This window comes from Ceratotherium simum, chromosome 22 (genome assembly GCF_057802395.1).
Source record: "Ceratotherium simum simum isolate JZ-2026a chromosome 22, ASM5780239v1, whole genome shotgun sequence".
NCBI classification, from domain to species: domain Eukaryota; kingdom Metazoa; phylum Chordata; class Mammalia; order Perissodactyla; family Rhinocerotidae; genus Ceratotherium; species Ceratotherium simum.
Window position 1 is genome coordinate 50142994 of NC_141921.1, and position 19635 is coordinate 50162628.

At 55.5% G+C, this 19635-nt stretch overlaps 1 protein-coding gene across 1 annotated transcript in view; it reads left to right on the plus strand.

Annotated features, from left to right (window-relative positions):
* The window catches only part of CFAP74 (cilia and flagella associated protein 74), a 65362-nt gene that overhangs the window by 43153 nt on the left and 2574 nt on the right, over window positions 1-19635 (plus strand). Inside the window, exons 18-32 of the mRNA XM_087445829.1 lie at window positions 3002-3078; window positions 3681-3803; window positions 7349-7470; window positions 8036-8164; window positions 8378-8465; window positions 9140-9313; window positions 10317-10450; window positions 14017-14293; window positions 16227-16325; window positions 17322-17461; window positions 18114-18248; window positions 18427-18536; window positions 18669-18724; window positions 18832-18951; window positions 19212-19367. Of these exons, the coding sequence (XP_087301955.1) occupies window positions 3002-3078; window positions 3681-3803; window positions 7349-7470; window positions 8036-8164; window positions 8378-8465; window positions 9140-9313; window positions 10317-10450; window positions 14017-14293; window positions 16227-16325; window positions 17322-17461; window positions 18114-18248; window positions 18427-18536; window positions 18669-18724; window positions 18832-18951; window positions 19212-19367 (1940 nt within the window). The remainder of the gene's footprint in view (window positions 1-3001; window positions 3079-3680; window positions 3804-7348; window positions 7471-8035; window positions 8165-8377; window positions 8466-9139; window positions 9314-10316; window positions 10451-14016; window positions 14294-16226; window positions 16326-17321; window positions 17462-18113; window positions 18249-18426; window positions 18537-18668; window positions 18725-18831; window positions 18952-19211; window positions 19368-19635) is intronic.

Here is a 19635-nt window from a genome sequence, read left to right on the forward strand (position 1 = left end):
AAATAAAAAATTATAAACTGAATTTCATCAAAACTAAAAATAACTGCTCTTCTAAAGATACTGTTAAGAGAGTGAAAAGATAAGTCACAGACTGCCAGGAAATATTAGCAAATCACGTATCTGATAAAGAACATATCCAAAATATATGAAGAACTTTCAAACCTCGATTAGAAAACAAGTAACCCAGTTTAAAAATGGGGAAAAGACTGGAATAGGCACTTCACCGGAGAAGACATGTGGACGGCAGATAAGCTCGTGAAAAGATGCTCCACATCATTAGACATGAAGGAAGTGCAAATTAAACCACAGTAGGGCACCACGACACACCTCTCAGAATGGCAAGATTAAAAGCAAAAAGACAAAAAACTGACAAACCAAGTGCTGGTGAGGAGCAGCTGTAGCTCTCATCCATGGCTACTGGGAATGCAAGACGGTGCAGCCACTTTGGAAAACAGTTCAGCAGTTTCGCATAAAATTAAACAAACATCATACAACCCAGAAACTCCATTCATAGGTATTTGCCAAGACAAATGAAAACTTACATTCAGACAGAAACCTGTACATGAATATTTATAGAGGATTTATTTGTAATTGCCAAAAACTAGCTACCCAAATTCTGTCGACTGGTGCCTGGATAAACTGTGGCATGCCCCTGCCGTGGAATACCATTCAGCACTAAAAAGGAATGAACTAGTGATACATGAACAACATGGATAAATCTCAAATTTATCGTGCTAAGTGAAAGAAGCCACACTCATAAAAACCACAAACCATGATTCCATTTGTGTGACATTCCAGAAAAGGCAATGCTACGGGGACAGAAAACAAACCCGTGGTTGCCAGGAGCAAGAGGAGGGAGTGACAACAAAGGGGCAGGGGTTTTGGGGTGATGGGACTGTTCTATCTCAATTGTGGTGAGGGGAACACAATTGTATGCATTTGTCAGAACTCACAGAAGGTTACACTAAAAAGGGTGAATTTTACTGTATGTAAATTATTCCTTAATAAAAAGAAATGGGAAAGAAATCACTCAATACACATAAATAACAGAGAGCTACGCAATCTTGCATGTTTCAGATATTGATGTTATCACACTGAACATAAAATAAGCTTAAAAATGCTCAGTACATTGAAAACATCACAAAAGAATAAGATCAAGTAGATCTGAAAATGAACCAAATAAAACTTCTAGAAGTCAGAATATGATCATTGAAAATGAAACCCCAATCAGTGGGTTAAACTGTAGATTAGACAACGCTGAAGAGAGAATTGGTAAACTAGAAGACAGACCCAGAGAAATTTTCTAAATGCAGACAGAGAGACAGAGATGGAAACGTGAAATAAATGGTCCGAGCCATGGAAGACAGAGTGAGGAGGTCTAACTTGTCTCCTGGAGTCAGGAAAAGGCAATATTTAAAGAGATACTTGCTGAGAATTTTCTAAAATGTTGAAACACATCTAAACTCACATCCAGAAAGTGAGTAAATATTCACTCTATGACTGATAGAATGGAACAGACCCCTGGAGCAGATAACACTGGACACGTAATTAAAGAAAGCTTTCCTAATGATTAACGAGCCTGATTCTGGAATTTATGAAAGCCCCAGCAGACAGATTGACACCCTTCCACACTGGGACACCAAGAGACCCCTAGTCATATCCACATAGAATGAAGCAGCTGACCCCAGGGTCTGGCCTGGGCTCAGGCCTAGAGGAGGACCCCCTGGGCTCAGGTCCAGGCTGTCACTGTGGTTACTCCTGAGGCACACCAGGACGTCAACATTGGGGTGGCGGTGGCTGACTCGCCCCTCCCCCAGCCTGGTGAGTTGTGGCTGCTGGGCAGGGTGACAAGTCCACCAAGTTGGAAGAACCCAGAGCTGGGGGCCCTCTGCCTTTGCAACCCCAGGCCCCAGAAATGGTGTATACCACCTGATGGGGTAATAATCCAGCCACATGTGGTGTCCAGGGTGCAGACCTGCGGTGGACTGCAGCAGTGCTCTGCGGCAGCCCAGCCTGGCAGCTGGGCAGAGGCCAGAGGAGGAGTCAAACAGGATGCTGACCTTCGCCTCCCCTATCAGTTGTGTCTGTTCCTGTGCACGGTCAACAGAAAGCCCTTCTCAGACCAGAGGAGATAGCGTCTGCTTTCAGGGGCCTTCCTGATAAATGGCCTGCTGGTTCTTGGGGTGCTGCCCTGAACACCAAAGGGCGGGTCAGAATCCACACCCACAGCAGGGAAGCGGTGACTGGAACATGCCAGCAGCACATACACAGAAAAACTAAATACCTGTGAAAAATTAGGCTACGAAATTGACTATAAAAGAAAAGTCCTTGAAAGATAATACTGTCTTAAAACTTTCTGGATTTAGCAGCCCCTCCCGCTCTGGTCAGTCCCTAGAGCATGGTGGGCATGGGGAGGGCCTCCCACACCTTGGCTACCCTCGGCTGCGCCTCCCGGGCCCTGGGCCCCCTGCCCCCAGGCCACACCCCTGCAGCCTCCTCTCCTCAGCATCTGCGTCCTTCTCTCTCTGCTCAGCCGTTCTGGGCAGACACAGCATTCTGCTGTCTCCTCACCTTGATCCAAAACCCCTTTGAGCCTACTTTCCCCTCTCCTTCTGCTTTAAAGGAAAGCCCGAAAGGGCTGGCTGCCTTGCTCCCTCCACTCTTCTCCACCATCCTCTCTCCGACACACTGCACTCAGGCCACTGCACCCACCAGCTCTCCCGGGGCCAGCGCCTCTCACCAGCCCACCTGCCCTCACTAGGGCCTTGGGGCAGCTCTGGCCCCCTCTCCTACCCCAGGCTCCCTCTCCTGAGAACAAGCCCCATACAGCAGGTGGTCCAGGAGAGGGAGGGGCCGGATTGCACCCTGGCACACCAGCTCCCCATGGGCCACACAGCTCCTGGAGGATGGGTTGGGGTTGACCGTGTCTCAGGTGGGTCTGGGCAGAGCTGCCCCCTCCCTTCTCAGCCAGCCTTGGCATCTAGAGCCCCTTCTCTTCCAGAATCAGAGGGAGTGACCATGGCCACCATCACGACCATACCTCCCCATGAAGAACAGATGGAAATCTCGCTGGGAGAGGTCAGCAAGTCCCACCTGCCCCAAGCCCACCTTCCTCCAGCTGTGTCCTCCTGACCCCCTCCCCCAAGGCAGCCTGTCCATTTGATCAGAGCTGGACTGGGCTTGTCTGGCTGCTGGACTCGCAGCCTCAGGGCAGCTTGCAGTCTCAGCTGGCATCTGGCCACCCCTGTCCCAAGCTGGGGCTGGGCAGGACCAGAGCAGCAGAGGCAGTGTCCTGGGTGCAGGGCACTAGGTCCAGCTCAGAGAAGATACCAACAGCAGAGCCTCCTAGGCTGAAGCATGGCGTGCATGTGTGTGTGCATGTGCGTGCACATGTGTGTGCAAGGGCCGGGGGTTATCGAGCGTGAGTGCACACACAGTGAGGGGAGCATTTGGGGCAGGGTTCAGGCTGCCCTTCGCCTCCTCCCCTTGACTGGAATCCTGGGCAATGAGTCCTGTTGGGGCAAGGCCAGGCTTAGGACCAAGTCTGTGTGGCCAAGGGGCTCCCCAGGGACACGGGTCCTGCCACCACTCACCCTCGCAGTGACGTGGCAGTGCTGAGGGCAGTGGGCAGCGCTTTGCTAGGAACAGGAAGCCTGACTGACCAGGCTCTTCCCGTGCAGGTCGCAGAGGGTGAGATCGGCCCCTTCAGCTCTGTCAAAGTGCCCGTCATCTTCACTCCGGTTATCCCAGGAGCTGTCCACACCAGGTTCAAGGTCGTGTTTAAGAATCCGCAATGCCCAACGGTGAGTATCCCACTGTCACCTTATGCATGTTGTCACCGCAGCTCTGACCCTTCCCTGGGCATGGGGTCCCTGTCCCCCTGCGTTCACTCCCCACAACCATGTGAAGCGGTTGCCCGTGCTGTCCATACTTGGATGGCTAGTTGGTGCCACAGATGGTTAGCACCATAGCCAACACAGACACACGTGAACACACTCAAGCACACATATCCATGCACACATGTGCACACCCACACACTCACACACTGAGTCCTTGCTCTTAATCACTAGAAATGTCTTTCCTAACTTGCAAGTAGTCAAAATTTTTATTTATTACTTTTTATCATTTATTTATGAGTTTATTAAATTATGCTCAGAGAATATGACCTGCAAACTCTTTTTTTTTAATTTGTTAAGGTTTTCTTTGTGGCCGAAGGCAAGGTTGAGTTTATAACTGATGTGTGCATATGAAGAACATGTATTTGTTAGGAGCTGTAAACAAAGTTACTAACTGGGTCGTTGGCATTATCCATCTTCTCTCCACGTGTCTGCCTCCCCATGTCACGTCTGTGCCAGGCACTCTTCCGTGTCTAACAGCCGCCTCACCGTCCGCTGTGGGAGGGGAACCAAACCCCCTTCCTCCCGCTGCCTGTGTTGCTGTGGACCCCGCTGACCTGGTGACCATGACCAGGCCAGGCATGCCTCCGTCTGGTCCACATCTGCCTCGCATTCCCTTTGCCCTTCACAGCCGTCCTTCTCTTTTTTTTTTTTTTTTTTTGTGAGGAAGATCAGCACTGAGCTAACATCCATGCTAATCCTCCTCTTTTTGTTGAGGAAGACCGGCTCTGAGCTAACATCTATTGCCAATGCTCCTCCTTTTTTTTCCCCTAAAGCCCCAGTAGATAGTTGTATGTCATAGCTGCACATCCTTCTAGTTGCTGTATATGGGACGCGGCCTCAGCGTGGCCGGAGAAGCGGTGCGTTGGTGCGCGCCCGGGATCCGAACCCGGGCCGCAAGTAGCAGAGCGCGCGCACTTAACCACTAAGCCACGGGGCCGGCCCCACAGCCGTCCTTCTCTATAGCTTTGCATCTCTCATGGAGCTCAGGTGTCCTTCAGCCCAGAGTGTCGCTCTCCACCGCCGCTGGGAGGATCCAGGCACTTGCACAGTGAGAACTGACAGACTCTCTTTTACTCCTTCTATCTTCGTTTATGGTTATTATTTATTTCATGATATTGTTTCCTCTTTTTCAATTTTGTTTTCATTGGTTTGATTAAGCCACTATTTATTCTGCTTTTTCCCTTTATTTGGAAATTCTACTTTCCACTCCTGGAACGGTGCCGTCCCGCTCCCCAGCCTCAAGTACCAGGTGACTCTCTGTCCTTCTGTGGAAGGAGGACAGTCCTCCGGGATGGGCTGCACCCCAGCAAGACGCTCTCACTTGCTTCCTCACCACCAAACTCAAGTGCAATTGGGAATCCCTTTTATTTTCCCCCTTTCCTGCCCTCAACGCCTAGGCCTTACTCAACCATCATTAGAGTCTTGGGGATCCCTCCTGCTGTGCCCCACTGTCGGGAGTCCTCGCCCGACACCCGTGGCCCACATTGCCCGCAGGCGGCCGTCTCTGTCCAAGTGTGACTGTTTGGTGTGTGTGCTCACCAGGCTCTCCTCCCCTCTTCTCTCCATCGGAATCTCTGCGCTGGCACATTTCCCATAGAAATGAGTCTTTCAGGGGTCAGGGAGTTGAGATGGGAATATTTCTCTATAACAGGAACCCCAAGGGATAGATGATACCCCACAATACCCCACAGTTCCCCACAGAGCCACACAATACCCCACAGAGCCCCACACTGCCCCACAGAGCCCCACATTGTACCATAGAGCCCCACACTGCCCCCAGAGGACCCCAGGATACCCCACAATACCCCACAGAGCCCCACACTGCCCCACAGAGCCTCACACTGCCCCAGAGGACCCCAGTATACCCCACAATGCCCCACAGTGCTCCACAAACTGCCCCACAATACCCCCACAGAGCCCCACACTGCCCCACATTACCCCCACAGAGCCCAAAAGAGCCCCATACTTCCCCAGAGGACCCCAGGATACCCCACAATACCCCACACTGCCCGCAATGCCCCTGCAGTGGTGACAGGAGGGACCAAGGACCAGGAATGGGCACACGCGGTCCCTCTGATAGAGCGCACCGCATCAGCCTCCTGGGCTGAGGGATGGATTCCAAGTCCTGCCTGCCCATTTCCCGAGATGGACCCTGAGGTTCTGAGTTCTGCCCACCTGCAGACCCCTCCCTCTAGTGGTCTGAGGATGCTGCCTGCCGTCCCCCAGCGAGGAGGCCCCGTGCAGGCTGGCACGTCCTCATACGTCTATGCGGAACTCACCAGGACACGCCCGGGTGCACCGTTCTGACGGAGCCTGGTGGGCTTCTCTATAGGTGGGGGCTTCCATGCTGATGGCCCCCATCTGCTTTGTGGGCCCCTGGAACATCCTTCATCTGTCCTCCGGGCCTTGGGTCTTTCTTCAGCCTGGCATGTAGTGTGTCACCTCGTCCACCTGCTCGCCTGGCCACCGACTCAGGTGCTGAGGGTGCAGTCAGGGTGCCGCTCCTGGGCCTCGCAGACCCTCTGAGCAGCGGTCCCCTGCCACAAGTCAGCCCCACCGCTGTCAGCCACTCACACCACTGCCTTCAAGTGAAGCTGCTTCTCCTCAGGTCCTCTCATGACTCTCCCGGCAACTCCATTTCACTGGGCATGTTTGCTGTTTATTCTGTCCAGTCTTCTTGTCTCTGGCCCCGGAAATGGGTTGTATGTTTTGGCAACCCTGTGGCTAGAATCTGGTGGCTGGGGTGTTCTGAGTGTCACAAGTCCCACGGGTTGTGGGCTAGTGGTCTGGAAGGTGTGGCCACCATCCCAGGCTGAGGGTCCTGGAGGAAGGTGTGCAGAGTTCCCTGCCCACGCAGCTTCATCCTGCCTCCCAGCCCCGGGGCCTCCTGACCTGCCAGGCCCCGGCCCCACCTGAGTGGGGCTGCTGTGCATAAGCTCTCCCTGCAGGACGCCCACAAACCCCAAACCTCCCGAGACCCAGGACTCAGAGGTTGACCAGGAGAAGCAGATGCCAGAGTCCAAGGTGGAGGGGGAGAAGTGCCCCCTCTTTCCCGGTCCCTTTGAAACTTCTGAGCATCCGTTTTGTCTTGGCTGTGAAAGTTTCATCAAGTGTACACCTTTCTGTGTGACACATGATTTTGTAATAAAAAGGTCTTTTTAAACAGCTAAAAATGTTGATAGTTATGAAGCTGTGTGATGGGTACATGACAATGCACTGTACCATTCTATCTTTTTATCATTGAAAATTTTGATAATAAAAAGGATTTTTTTAATTATACGATATGAAAAGTGCCACAAAACTCCAAAACTTGGCTAGTTTAATTATCGACCTTCCAATACTTCTAAGACTTATAAAAACTCTACGGCTGAGTTCTGTATTAACGCTCTTTGGCATTGTCTGCTTTGCTGATGGAAATACGTGTTGTTGAATTTACATGTTCAATTCAGTTATATTTCAGAGTCGTTGGCATTGCTATCGACGTGCCGGTCTGGGTGCCAAAGCCCAACGTGGACCTGAAGATATGCATGTACGACCGGCTGTATCAGGACTCCATCCTCGTCCACACGCGGTGAGCCCCGGGGTCAGGGAGCAGGGCACCCACGGGTGTGATTGAGTTAGGGACCTCAAGAAGGGGGGTCACCCTGGTTACCTGGGAGGCCCACAGGAATCCAAGGTTGTCACAGGAGGGAGGCCGGAGGGTCAGAGTCAGACCAGAGACTGGAAGATGCTGTGCTGCTGGTTGTGAAGATGGAGGAAGGGGCCACGAGCCAAGGTAAGCGGCGCCTCTAGAAACTAGAAAAGCCAGGAAACGAATTCTCCCTGGAGCTTCCGGAAGGAACCAGCCCTGCCCACACCTGGACTTTCCAGAAGACACGGGGTCTCTGAGCTCTGACTATGGCCGTGCTTCAGTCGCAGTGTTCTCATTTGTAAGAATTCCTCATCAGATTTCCTTTCAGGAAAACCGGCCCTGAACAAGCACGGCTGTGGAGACCCTCGCTCCCACAGTCGGGGCTTACGGCTCCGTGTGGCGCTTTTGTGTGCACCGAGCACCCGGGGACAGCTGGGTGGTGAGAAGGGGCAATCAGAGGATTAAACACACACAGTGTCATCTCGTGTCCCTTAACACGCTGCAGGTCGAAAGCGGCCCTGCGCCTGAAGTTCGAGGTGTGCGAGGAGCTGAGGGGCCACATGGAGCTTCTGCCCGAGACAGGCTACATCCAGGCCCTGTCGTCCTACTCGGTGCAGCTCAAGTTCCTGCCGCGGTGAGGGCCGGGAGGCCGGCAGGCACTCTGCCCAGCTGTCAGGGATCCCCACGAGAAGAGGAGGCTGGCGTGATGCATGGCTCATCGCTTTTATATTTCATATATTTTGTAGCTCCTGCATGATTTAAGAACACCACTTATAGTTCAGTTTTACTGTTGTTTTACAAAATATGAAGAAGACAAGTACGTTCAAGAGCATCCTGTCTCTTTCAGACACTCCCTCCCGGAAGATGCAGGGAAGTATTTTGACAAGGAAAGCAGAGTTCTGGAGGCCCCAATGACAATATGGGTGGCTGACCAGGTCTGTGTGGGGCCCGTCCCAGGACTGCTGGGCGCTCTTGGGGAACAGGGGGCTGCTCTGGGGTCTGGGCTCTGTGCCTGAGCGAGGCCCCCAAAAAGACAAGGCCCTGGTTCTTGAGCCATCCTCACGTAGCCTCCTGGTGGAAGTTTCCAGTCACCTGACCAGCAGCCACTGCACAGTGGAGATGAAGGGAGGGTGTCTGTGGGTCAGAGAGAAGCCTCTGAGTGCTGTCCAGGGCCAGGCGGGGCTGTCCCCCAGGCACCCCAACCCGCAAACGCCCACATGCACACACGCAGTATACCACGCGCTCACAGACACACACACGTACACCCGTGCACACACAATCCATCCACACTCACAGACCGAGGTGTGCATGTGTGTGAACATCCTCAGTATGCGCGCACATGTATGCACACACATGTGCACACACGTGCACTCACACTCCCACACCTCGCCTGCCTGCGCTCCTCCCCTCCTCTTTGGCACCTCTTTGTGACGGCTGCTTTTATGTCCTCCCAAGTCAGGGGACCCCAGGGCAGTGGATTTCTTACAAGAGAGACTCGTGTGCATGAAAGGGCGTGTTGTCGCCCAGCAATGCGCGTGCTTTCTTACTTGGGAGGCATTTGCATGAACTGCCTGCAAGTGACCGGGATGCACTTGCCTTTTGTGTTCAGATCAAACCTGTGGGGTTTACCGTCCACGCCATAGTCACCACCTCAGACCTGGAGCTCAGCCCCTCCGAGGTGGACTTTGGCTACTGCACCATCTACGAGGCCATCAGGACCGAAGTCAGCCTCTGCAACCACTCCCTCCTGCCTCAGGAGTTTGGATTCGTCGGGCTCCCCAAGGTACCTCACATGGTCAGGGAGGAGCATGGGGGTGTAGGCCAAGTCGGGAGGCTCTGGGGACAGGCCAAGGCAGCTGCTGCCCCAGGGTCCAGGTGCCCAGCACCAAGTGGCCTCACCCTTCCCCATACCCCACTCCCACCTCCAGGCACCTTGGCTGTGTGTCTCTCTCCACTTGTCAGTCTCCTCGTCCCCACTGCCTGCTATTGCTGCCTCGCCCTGCCTTTGCCTCTCTGCATCTGCTGGACCCACAGGGCTCCAGACTCCTCTCCCCTCCCTGCCCTGCAGGGCAGCCAAGACGAGGCCCAGGCCTGTCTGCCCCTCCCTGGGCTGCCCTGCCGCCAACCCCACCATCCACTCACACACCCACACACACACACATACATACATGAAGACACACTCACATACACTCAGACACACGTATACACACTCACACACATGCAGACACACACGTGCACTCACACGCACACATATGCACTCACATACACACACAAACTCATACACATGCACACACACATGCACACACACGCTCACCCATGCGCGCAAACTCATACATATATGCACACGCTCATACACGTGCAGACATACACACATGTGCACACTCACATGCTCACACATGTGGACACATGCTCGCACACACTCATACACACTCATGCACACACATGCACTCACGTATACATAGACACGTGCACACACTCATACACACATTCTCGCACATGCATGCACACACTCACATACGTGCAGACATGCTCACACGTGCACACATGCACACGCTCCCACACACGCAGACGTACACGCTCACGCGTGCGCACACTCACACGTGCTCACACACTCATACACACATACACATGCACACACGCTCACACACATGCAGACACACGTCCCCACTGCTCACACTCACACACTCTGCCACAGCCCTGCCACACACGTATCCATGCAGCCCCCTGTGAGACCCCCAGCAGATCACTATGTTGCACTTTGGCATCGATGGTTTTCTGTTTGCCAGTTTGTGGACATCCAGCCCAATGATGGGTTTGGGACGATCCTGCCGCTGGAAACTCTGCAACTTGATGTGATCTTTCAGCCCACCAAGGCAAAGGACTACAACTTTGAGCTTGCCTGCAAGTCAGAGATCAACCGGTGAGCCTGGCGGGAGAGGGCACGTGGAGAGCCTGTGCAGCCAGCTTGGGCGCAGGGGGTTGCAGCCCCTCCCACCACTTTTGAGCCCCCAGCCAGCCAGGCTGACCGCAGGGCTGTGCTGGGCAACATTGCTGGCCGCAGGAACCTCAGACCCAGGTACAGACGCCTGGGATTCAGGGCCTTGCACACTGGCCCAGCTCACCCTTGTGTGTGAGCGTGTGTGTATAAGTGTGTGAGTTCATGTGAGCATGCGTGTGAGTGCATGTGTGTGAGTGTGAGCATGCATGTATGAGTACCTGTGTATGAGGGAAAGAGTGTGAGTGGTATGAGTGTGTGCATGCGTATGAGCGTGGACATGTGTGTGAGCGTGGGGGTGCATGTGTATGACTCTGTGGCTTCATGTGTGGACATGCATGTATGAGTGTGTGTTAACATGCATGTGTGGGCATGCGTGTGAGCATGCACGTGGTGTGCACATGTCGGGGGCATGCATGTGTATGAGTGAGTGAGTGTGCGTGTGTGTGAGCATGTGTGTGGTGTGCAGAGCACCCCTCTGGACTCAGGAGGACCTGGGCATGAGCCCCGCTTGCTGTAACGTGCTGTGTGATGGGGCCACTCTCTGGACCTCCCTGAACCTCCATTTCCGCTCTTGAGAGACGAGACTGAGGTGGTGGAGAGGGAGACGTGAAGCAGGTCACAGAGGTGGTGGTCTGGGATATGCGGCCAGCTTTTGTTGCTGCCTGGGATTATCTGCCTTCAGTGAGGAATGTTTCGGAATGTCCCCCAGTGGGCACCCAGCCCCACATCAGGTGTCCTCCCCATGGAGCCCTGCTGCCCGCCTGCCCCTCTCCTCCTCTCTCATCCTGCCCCATCCACATTCCAGCCTGAGCTGCTGTCTGGTCCTGGCTGACAGCCCAGGCAGCCCTGGGTGGTTCAGGCTGGCCGGAGGCCTAGAAGAGCTGCCCCTCAGCCCTCAGACCGAGCCCTCGTCCAGCCCGGGCCATGGGCAGGACTGGCACGCCCCCTGGGTCTGACTCCCACACTCCTAGGGAAGCAGGAGTGAGTTGGTGGTGGTGAGGTTTTAGGGAGTGAAGTGCAGAGTCAGGACCCACAGAGGAAATCAAGGGGACCTGACTCTGCCCATCTGCTAGTCCCACCCTGCACTGCCGCCCCTCCCACCAGCTCTTGTGGCCCGCTAGTGTGCTGTGACACATCTCTCTCCGCCTCCGGAAAACAAGTCCCACAAGACGCGGGGTTCCTACCTGGTCACTCACTGAGGCAACCCCAGTGCCCAGCACGGGCTCTGGCCCTCAGCAGAAGCTCTACGGGGGTTGCGGAAGCTCCAGCCATAAGGCCGCAGTAATTACAGCGGAGTGTGAGTGAACAGGCAGAGTCTGCAGCCCAGACGAGACCCAACTGCACACCCTCAGCTGGGACCCTCATGTTCCCAGCATGTCCCCTGTCCAGCTCCCTGAGTGTGGCTACCTGCCAACTCCACTGGATGTCTGAAAGATGTCTCTGATCTGGTGTGTCCAAAGCTGGACGCCTCATCCACTCCCCACCCACTCCCAAACCTGCTCTACCCGCGGCCTCGGCCTTCCTGTTGCTCAGGCCAGAACCCTTGGCCTCGTCCTGACTCTTAATTCTCTCACCTCACATCCAAGTTGTCAGTAAATCCTGTTGGCTCCACCTTAAAAATATACCTGAATCTCCTCCACACCCCAGACCTGGATGGCAAGGCTCCTCCTGTCTGGTCTCCCTGCTTCCACCCTGTGGAGCACATCCCTCCCATAGATGGCCTGCCCTCGCCCCACCCCTCCCCTGCCCCTTGCCCAGGACACACCTCCTGCCAGTCCACGAGTATCAGGCTCCACACAGCCCCCACCTACCATATGGACGTGCGTCTGTTCACCTGCTGAAGGACACTTAGGTCGGTTCCAGGTTTGGGCGTCCATAAACAAAGCCACTCTAAACATTCCCATGTTGGCTTCTGTGTGAGCCTGAGTTTTCATTTCCCTAGGGCAAATATCTGGGAATGGGATTGAAAGTAATATGGTAAATTTGTTTTTAATTTTATAAGAAGCCATCGAACTGTTTTCCAAAGTGGCTGTACCATTTTACATTCTTCCCAATAACGTATGGGCGTGTGGGCGCTCCACTTCCTCACCAGAGTTCGGCACCGTCTCATTTGTGTGTTTGGGGGATGGAGAGGCATTCTAATAGGTGTACAATAGCAGATGTGGTGTTGACAACGTGTGTTGGGGTAACAGTAGACGGTCGGCTCTGCCTTTTCTCAAGGTCCGGGGCTGACCGGCTGCCTCTGAGTCACAGGACAACAGCATCTGGCACATCTCAGTGATGCGACCATGGCAGGGGCTTCTGCTTCTTTCCTTGCAACAAAATGGAGAACCCAAGAGAGTTGCCAGATTCAAAATAACGTTAGAAGATGTGTTGCCATGTGAATTTCTGGCTTATAAAGAAAAGGAGTTCAAAGGGTTGAGTGACGTTGGGGAGCAAAGCCCCCTCCATCCCCAGTTCCTGCATCGGTGGGATGAAGATCCTGGCCACTCTGGCCACAGGTCCCATCACTCTGATGCTTGAACCAACTGGGAAACAGCAGCTCCGTCCACCTTCATAAGATGATTCCCAGCAAACCTCACTTTTCATCGGTAATGATTATCATGCTTCATACACTCCTCTTTCAACTGATTGAGTACTAATAATAACTGCAATGATATCTCCACCCAGAAGGAATTGTTTTTAACATTTAGAGCCTGTGGTCACAGGATGTAAAAATATGCATTGAAACATTTCAACATACGAACACGTTTCTGTTGCAGACAAGGATGATGGGATAATCAACATCGTCCTTTCAAGCGTTAACATGTGTGTAATTAGGATGAAATTCAGTGGGAAGAGTGCAGTGGAAATAGGAGTTCAAAGAAAATATGGAATGTAAATTTTCCATGGTTAAAATGCCAAATATCTGAGGCCAGCCCCATGACCTAGTGCTTAGGTTTGGCACGCTCTGCTTCAGCGGCCTGGGCTTGGTTCCCGGGCGTGGACCTACACCACTCTTTGGTGGCCATGCTGTGGCAGCGACCCACATACAAAAATAGAGGAAGATTGGCACAGATGTTAGTTCAGGGTAAATCTTGCTCAGCAAAAAAAAAAAAAAAAAAAAAAAAATCTGTTGTTTTTTTAATGGATGATGGCAGGAGTCAATTCACTATGATATATGGATTCCCGTGCTTATATTTAAGGAGCAAACATTATTTTTTAAATGTCAATAAATATTTAACAAAATAAGTCAGAAATTACCTCTTTCGCAACTATTTAAACCTATGATCAAAATTTAACTATCCATTTAAAATGTGCACAGAGGTACACGGTATTTTCAATAATTCACGAATGGGGTAGTAAACAAAACCTGTGAGAATTGCCATCGTGTTCCTGGGCATCCCTGTGCACGAGGTGCTCCGAATACGGGGCCGCCCATCTCCACTCAGAAGACCCGATGGCCCCCAGGTGCCCAGGCTGAGCCCACCCATGCTGGTTGCTTCCAGGTGCTTCAAGCTAACCTGCCGGGCCGTGGGCGTCCACCCGCCCCTGGAGCTGTCCCACTACCAGATCAAGTTTGCAGCGACCTCCTTGTACGACACGTCCGTGGCCACCCTGTATGTCGTCAGCTCTCACTTGAGCATGAGCTCGCTGGCCCACTCTGTGCCCTGCATCAGCTCGGAGGATACCTCCCCCATGGGGCCCACATCTTTTGAGTTCCTGCTGCCCCCAGACTCGCCCATCACCATCTCACCCTCGGTGGGGACCGTGTTGCCAGGAAAGGTGGGTGTGGGCCCCACAGGTGTGCTGGGGCTGGGCCCTCCAGAGTGCCTGGCTCTGCTTGCCCTTGAACACAGAGGATATGCAGGTCAACTCTGCTCGTCGTCAGACCCCAGCAAGGTCAAGGAGGCCTCTGTGGCAGATGAGCAGGGACCGGTGGGGAGAGGCCACGGAGGCCTCCTTGGCCCTGCTGGGGTCTGACGAGACCTCCACCCAGCCCAGCCTGAGCCCCAGAGGCAGGGGCACCCATAGGCAGCTGACCCCCAGGCGCCTGGCTGGGGCTCAGGCAGTTTAGACTGAGGGAAAGTGTGCAGACCCCTGGGTCTCGCAGCAGGTGGGCACAGAGGCCAAACAGCGCCTGGTCACCAGGAGCGCAGGGTGTCTGTCCACTCTATTGGTCAAGGGTTTCCCCACTTTCTGCTTTTTCTAATAAAGCAGAAAGAACCGAGCCTGGAGGCAGAGGTCCAGCTAGTCCCCTGTCCCCTGCCCTCCCCCGCTTCTCTGAGCCTCATCACAGCCTCTCTGAGCTTCATTCCTTACCTTCAAAAGTTAGGGGTGACACGGGCTGGCCCCATGGCTTAGCGGTTAAGTGCGCGTGCTCCGCTACTCGCGGCCCGGGTTTGGATCCCGGGCGCGTACAGACACACCGCTTCTCTGGCCAAGATGAGGCCGCGTCCCACATAGAGCAACTAGAAGGATGTGCAGCTATGACATACAACTATCTACTGGGGCTTTGGGGGAAAAAAGGAGGAGCAATAGATGTTATCTCAGAGCCGGTCTTCCTCAGCAAAAAGAGGAGGATTAGCATGAATGTTAGCTCAGGGCTGATCTTCCTCACAAAAAAAAAAAAAAGTTAGGGGTGACAGCCATTGTGACGTCTATTGGGAAGACTAGGTAAGAACAGGCCCAGGAAGGTGCTGGGGACGTCTGGACCCAGCAGGGTTTCACCAAGTATGTTATTTAAAATACATTTCATTAAATGTAGCAAATTCTGCTTAAGTAATGGTTCTGTCTCCACGGGGAGTATTCCAGCTGTGCTTGTGCCTTCTCCTTCTTTCTCTCTCTCTCCCTCCCTCTCCCTCTCCCTCTCCCTCTCTCTCTCCCTCTCTCTCTCTCCTTCTCCTTCCCTCTCCCTCTCCCTCTCTCTCTCTCCTTCCCTCTCTCTCTCCCTCTCTCCTCTCTCCCTCTCTCCCTCTTCCTCTCCATCTCTCTCTCCCTCTCTGTCCCTCCATCTGTCTCTCCCTCTCTCTCCCCATCTCTCTCTCCCCATCTCTCTCTCCCTCCCTCTCCCTCTCTCTCTCTCCTCCCTCCCTCTCTCTCTCCTTCTCCCTCCCTCTCTCTCTCCCTCTCCATCTCTCTCTCTCTCTCTCTCCATCTGTCTCTCCCTCTCTCTCCCTCTCCCTCTCCCTCTCTCAATCTCCCTCTCTTCCTCTCCCCACCATGCCTCCTTTGCTGTACTGAGCACTGGGGAGACCAAGAGGAGCAAGTCCTCTGTGGGACCTGGGACTTCCCACGGGATGGACTGCTTTGGAAAGGCTGCTATTCAGGTCACAGGGACAGGTTAGGGCTCAGGAACTCACCCCCAAATCTCAATGGCTGAAAATGAAGGTTTGTTTCTCAGTTGGGCCTCATGGGCAGTGGGCTGGGTCCTGGCCCATCCACGGCTTCCATCACGGGGACCCCCACCCCAGATAGTAAGAGTGGGCTTGGTAATCATGCACTGCAGCCCACCCCACTTCCCAGGGGCAGCAGGCAGGGAGCGCCTGCCTGGAAGGGGCATGCTAAGCTGACATCCCAAAGAAGAGATGGAGCCATCACACCAGGAGTGTCAGCGAGTGCGACCCCGGGGAATCCAGGGGAGATGGGGGGTGGGGTGCTGAGGGGGCCAGGGCACCACCAGGGGCCAGCTCTGCCCTCTGGGCTCCTCTCCCCACAGAGGTGCCTGGTCCAGGTGGCCTTCCGGCCAGTGCTGCCCAGGGAGCTGATCCGCCAGGAAGCCTTCCAGGCCCTGACCAAAGAAGTGGAGGGAAAATTGGTGCGTGGGGGGTGCTGAGAGGAGGGGCATGGGGGCACGGGGCAGGGGCCGCTTGGGAACAAACCCCGCAGCCCCTCGAGGCTCTGGGGCCCAGGCCCACGTGCCAGGAGCGCTGGGCAGGCTGTTCTGGTGCATTGTGTGGGTCAAGGTGTTTCAAGAGGTTAAAACTTTTTCTTGGCAAAGCCCCTCCTCCTCTCTTGAAAGCAGCACCAGGCAGGTGGACCCCAGAGGGTAGGCTCAGGAGGATGGGCCCCTCCAGCACTGATGAGCAGGTGGGGCTTTCACTCTCCGAGTTTCATGATGGAGGGGAGCAGATCAACCGGCAAAGGGCCTGCAGCTCTGGGCAAGAGCAGCTTCTTACCCCACGAGGGGAAGGCAGGCTGGGAAGAAGGGAAGTGTCCGTGGGATAAAGCCCGCAAAGGGTCCAGCCCTGGCCACCCACGGGCTCCTGCCTGGAAGGCGTCCGCACTGACCCACCCGGAGCTGTGCAGGCAGGGCCGGAGCGACACCCACCCACTCTGCCCTGGGGGCCGGCGCGACACCGCTCTTGTCCACATCCGGATCTGTATCTTGAGCGTACTTGCTCAAGCACATGCGGAAGGAGGAGGCCCTTACCTTCGCCCTGCTGGTGGGGCAGCAAGGCATGGCGAAAGGGCACCAGGGACGGGGACCCCGGTTCTGGCCAATTCTTCACCCCTCGTGCCTCGGTTTCCCCGTTGGTGAAGGCAGACACTGGTGCAGGTGCACAGGTCTGCGGGGGTCTCTGCACGGGGACCACTGCCTTGTCCCTTCTGCACCTGCCATCAGTCTTGCTGAGGGAGCCTCTTGGTGTTCGGGTCCCCGTCCCCTCCAAAACCGTGCCCCCGGGGATCCTGCACTGGACAGTCTGCCCAGGCCTGGGCTGGGCCCTAGAGGAGCTGCAAGGGGCAGCCATGGTGCCTGCCGGGCCAAGCAGAGCCCCTGAGTGGCCCCACAGCCAGCCTCTCCCCCTCGAAGTCCCACAAGGACACAGCCACCCAGAGGAAGGACCTGCAGAGACAGTCCTTCTCCATGCTGCGTCTGCAGAACCGAGAACGACTCTTCCGGACCTCCACCACCCAGCACCCAGAGCTGCAGAAGCAGGGTCTCAAGTCCAGGTGGGCAGAGAGAAGCCTGCCCCACCTCTTCCCTCCAGGCCTCTCTGATGAGACGCTGCCCTGGCCCCCATGGGGATTTGCCCCCACAGACTGCCTGGAGCAGAGCTGTTTTGAGCTGGAAGTCCAGGGCTGGGCTAGCTTCAGACACAGCTGGATCCAGGCGCTGCCTTGAGGCTCCACAGGCTCTGCCTTCCTGGGCATCTGCCCACCCCATTCCCCTAGGCCTGGTGTCCCTGTGAACAGCCTCTCTCCATGGGACTCCCATATTCCCAGCTCAGCAATCCCAGCCTCCCCAGGTGCAAATGAGCCTCAGAGAGCTCAGATGGGCTTGAGTCACTTGCCAGCCCTGGACCTTTGCCTGCAGCCCCAGGAACATGGCTCTCTGGTCCCTAACCAGGACCCTGGGTGGGGGGAGGCCCCCACAGGAACCAAGGAAGAGGTGAAGAAGCCAGCTGGTCAGACAAACCTGGGACAGCCACAGCCTGGGCCCCAGCATTGCCCCCAGCCTGCCACCCCTTACCCCTCTGGCCCAGGGCCCTGGGAAAGAAGTGTGGCCTCGTGGACCCTTCCATGGAGGGTGGGGTGGGGCCTCCAGGCTGCTAGGGGCAGCGTGGGGCAGGGGCACGAATGCATTTCACTGGCTTCATTCCAGTTCCCACGACGACCAGGCTGCCCAGGCCACCCTGGTCCGATCTTTCCCAGGGAAGTTCGAAAAGTTTGTGGTCCCTTGTGTCATTGCCAGTGGCGACATCCAAGACAGAAAGGGGACAGAATCCCTGAGCTTCAGGTGCGATGCTCTGGCCACAGTGGGACATGGCTGGCCAAAAAGTTACTGTCCCTCCTCTGCTGCCAACCCTGATATGGGTCCCGGGGGTGGGGCACGGTGGCTGGGGTGAGTGTTGACCAGGGCTGGGGGTCAGGCCGTGGCAGGCATAGTGCCATCAGCATGCCTGCCCCGCCCCCAGTGCCCACAATACCCTGTACCTGGAGCTGTGGTGTCCAGCAGTGGCACCGTCCATCGTAGTGACATCCGACAGAGGCAAGACTATCTCCAACTTTGGCGACATCGCTGTAGGTGAGTCTTGATTGAGCCCAGCCCCCCCCCACATCGCCACCCACAGGGACCCAGGCCCCCCCACTCACCACCTGGGCTCCCACGCCCCACCCCGGCCTGGGGCTGTGACCCAACTCCCCCGTCCCGTTTCAGGACACTGCAGCATAAAGAAGGTCTCCATTCAGAACATCTCCCCGGAGGACCTTGCCGTATCCTTGTCCACACCCAGGCCAGGCAGCTTGCAGGGATGCGAGAGGGGGCCTGGTGAGGGGCTAGGCCCCGCCCTCGCCACCTGTCCTTGACGCTGGGCCCTCAGGTGGAGTTCTCCGTGCTGAACCCCTATGGCCCCTTTGTCCTGCTGAACCCCATCAGCAAGCTGCCCGCGGGTGAGACCCACGTCCTGGCGCTGTCCTTCTCTCCCTGTGAGAGCGTCCTGGTGAGTCCCAGGCCCACCCTAAGCCATGTTGCAGCCCTGGGGCTCCGCAGACCCTGCTCCACACTGCACGCCCGCCGTGTGCTCAGGCCTGTAGCTCACCCAGTCCGGAGCAGCCAAGCCCCTGGGCCCTCGCCTCTGACAAGCAGGAGGAGGCTAGGGAGCCCCAAGTGGTCTCAGCTCCAGCGTGCTCCAGTGTGAGCAGAGCTGAAGCGCGTGCCTCTGACACGTCTGCTCCATGCTAAGGGACGTGGTCTCCGTAGGCCCGAGAAGTGCTAGACATCATCACCAAGAGAGGCGCGCTCTCCCTGACCCTCGTGGGCACCGGCGTGGCATCCACAATCACATGCTCCATTGAAGGGGGTGTCCTCAACATGGGCTACGTGATTGCCAGAGAGTCCGTCTCCTCCGGCTTCAAGGTGAAGCACGTCGTGGGGGCCTGACGCCCTCTCCAGCCTCCTAGGAAGGGGTTCCACCCTGGAAGGGGTCAACCCCACCTTGGTGCAGAGCCAGCGGAGGTGCAGGCCACCCCTTGTCAGCACCCCGGCAGCTGCCACCTCTGCTGCCCTCTCCGGTGAGGGAAGGCTGAGGATGCTCCCTCCCTCCACCCCTCTGCTGCGCTTGCCTCCTCAGCACTCCTTGCCTTCCTGCCTCAGGGCCTTTGCATGGGCCATCCCACCAGGAGGA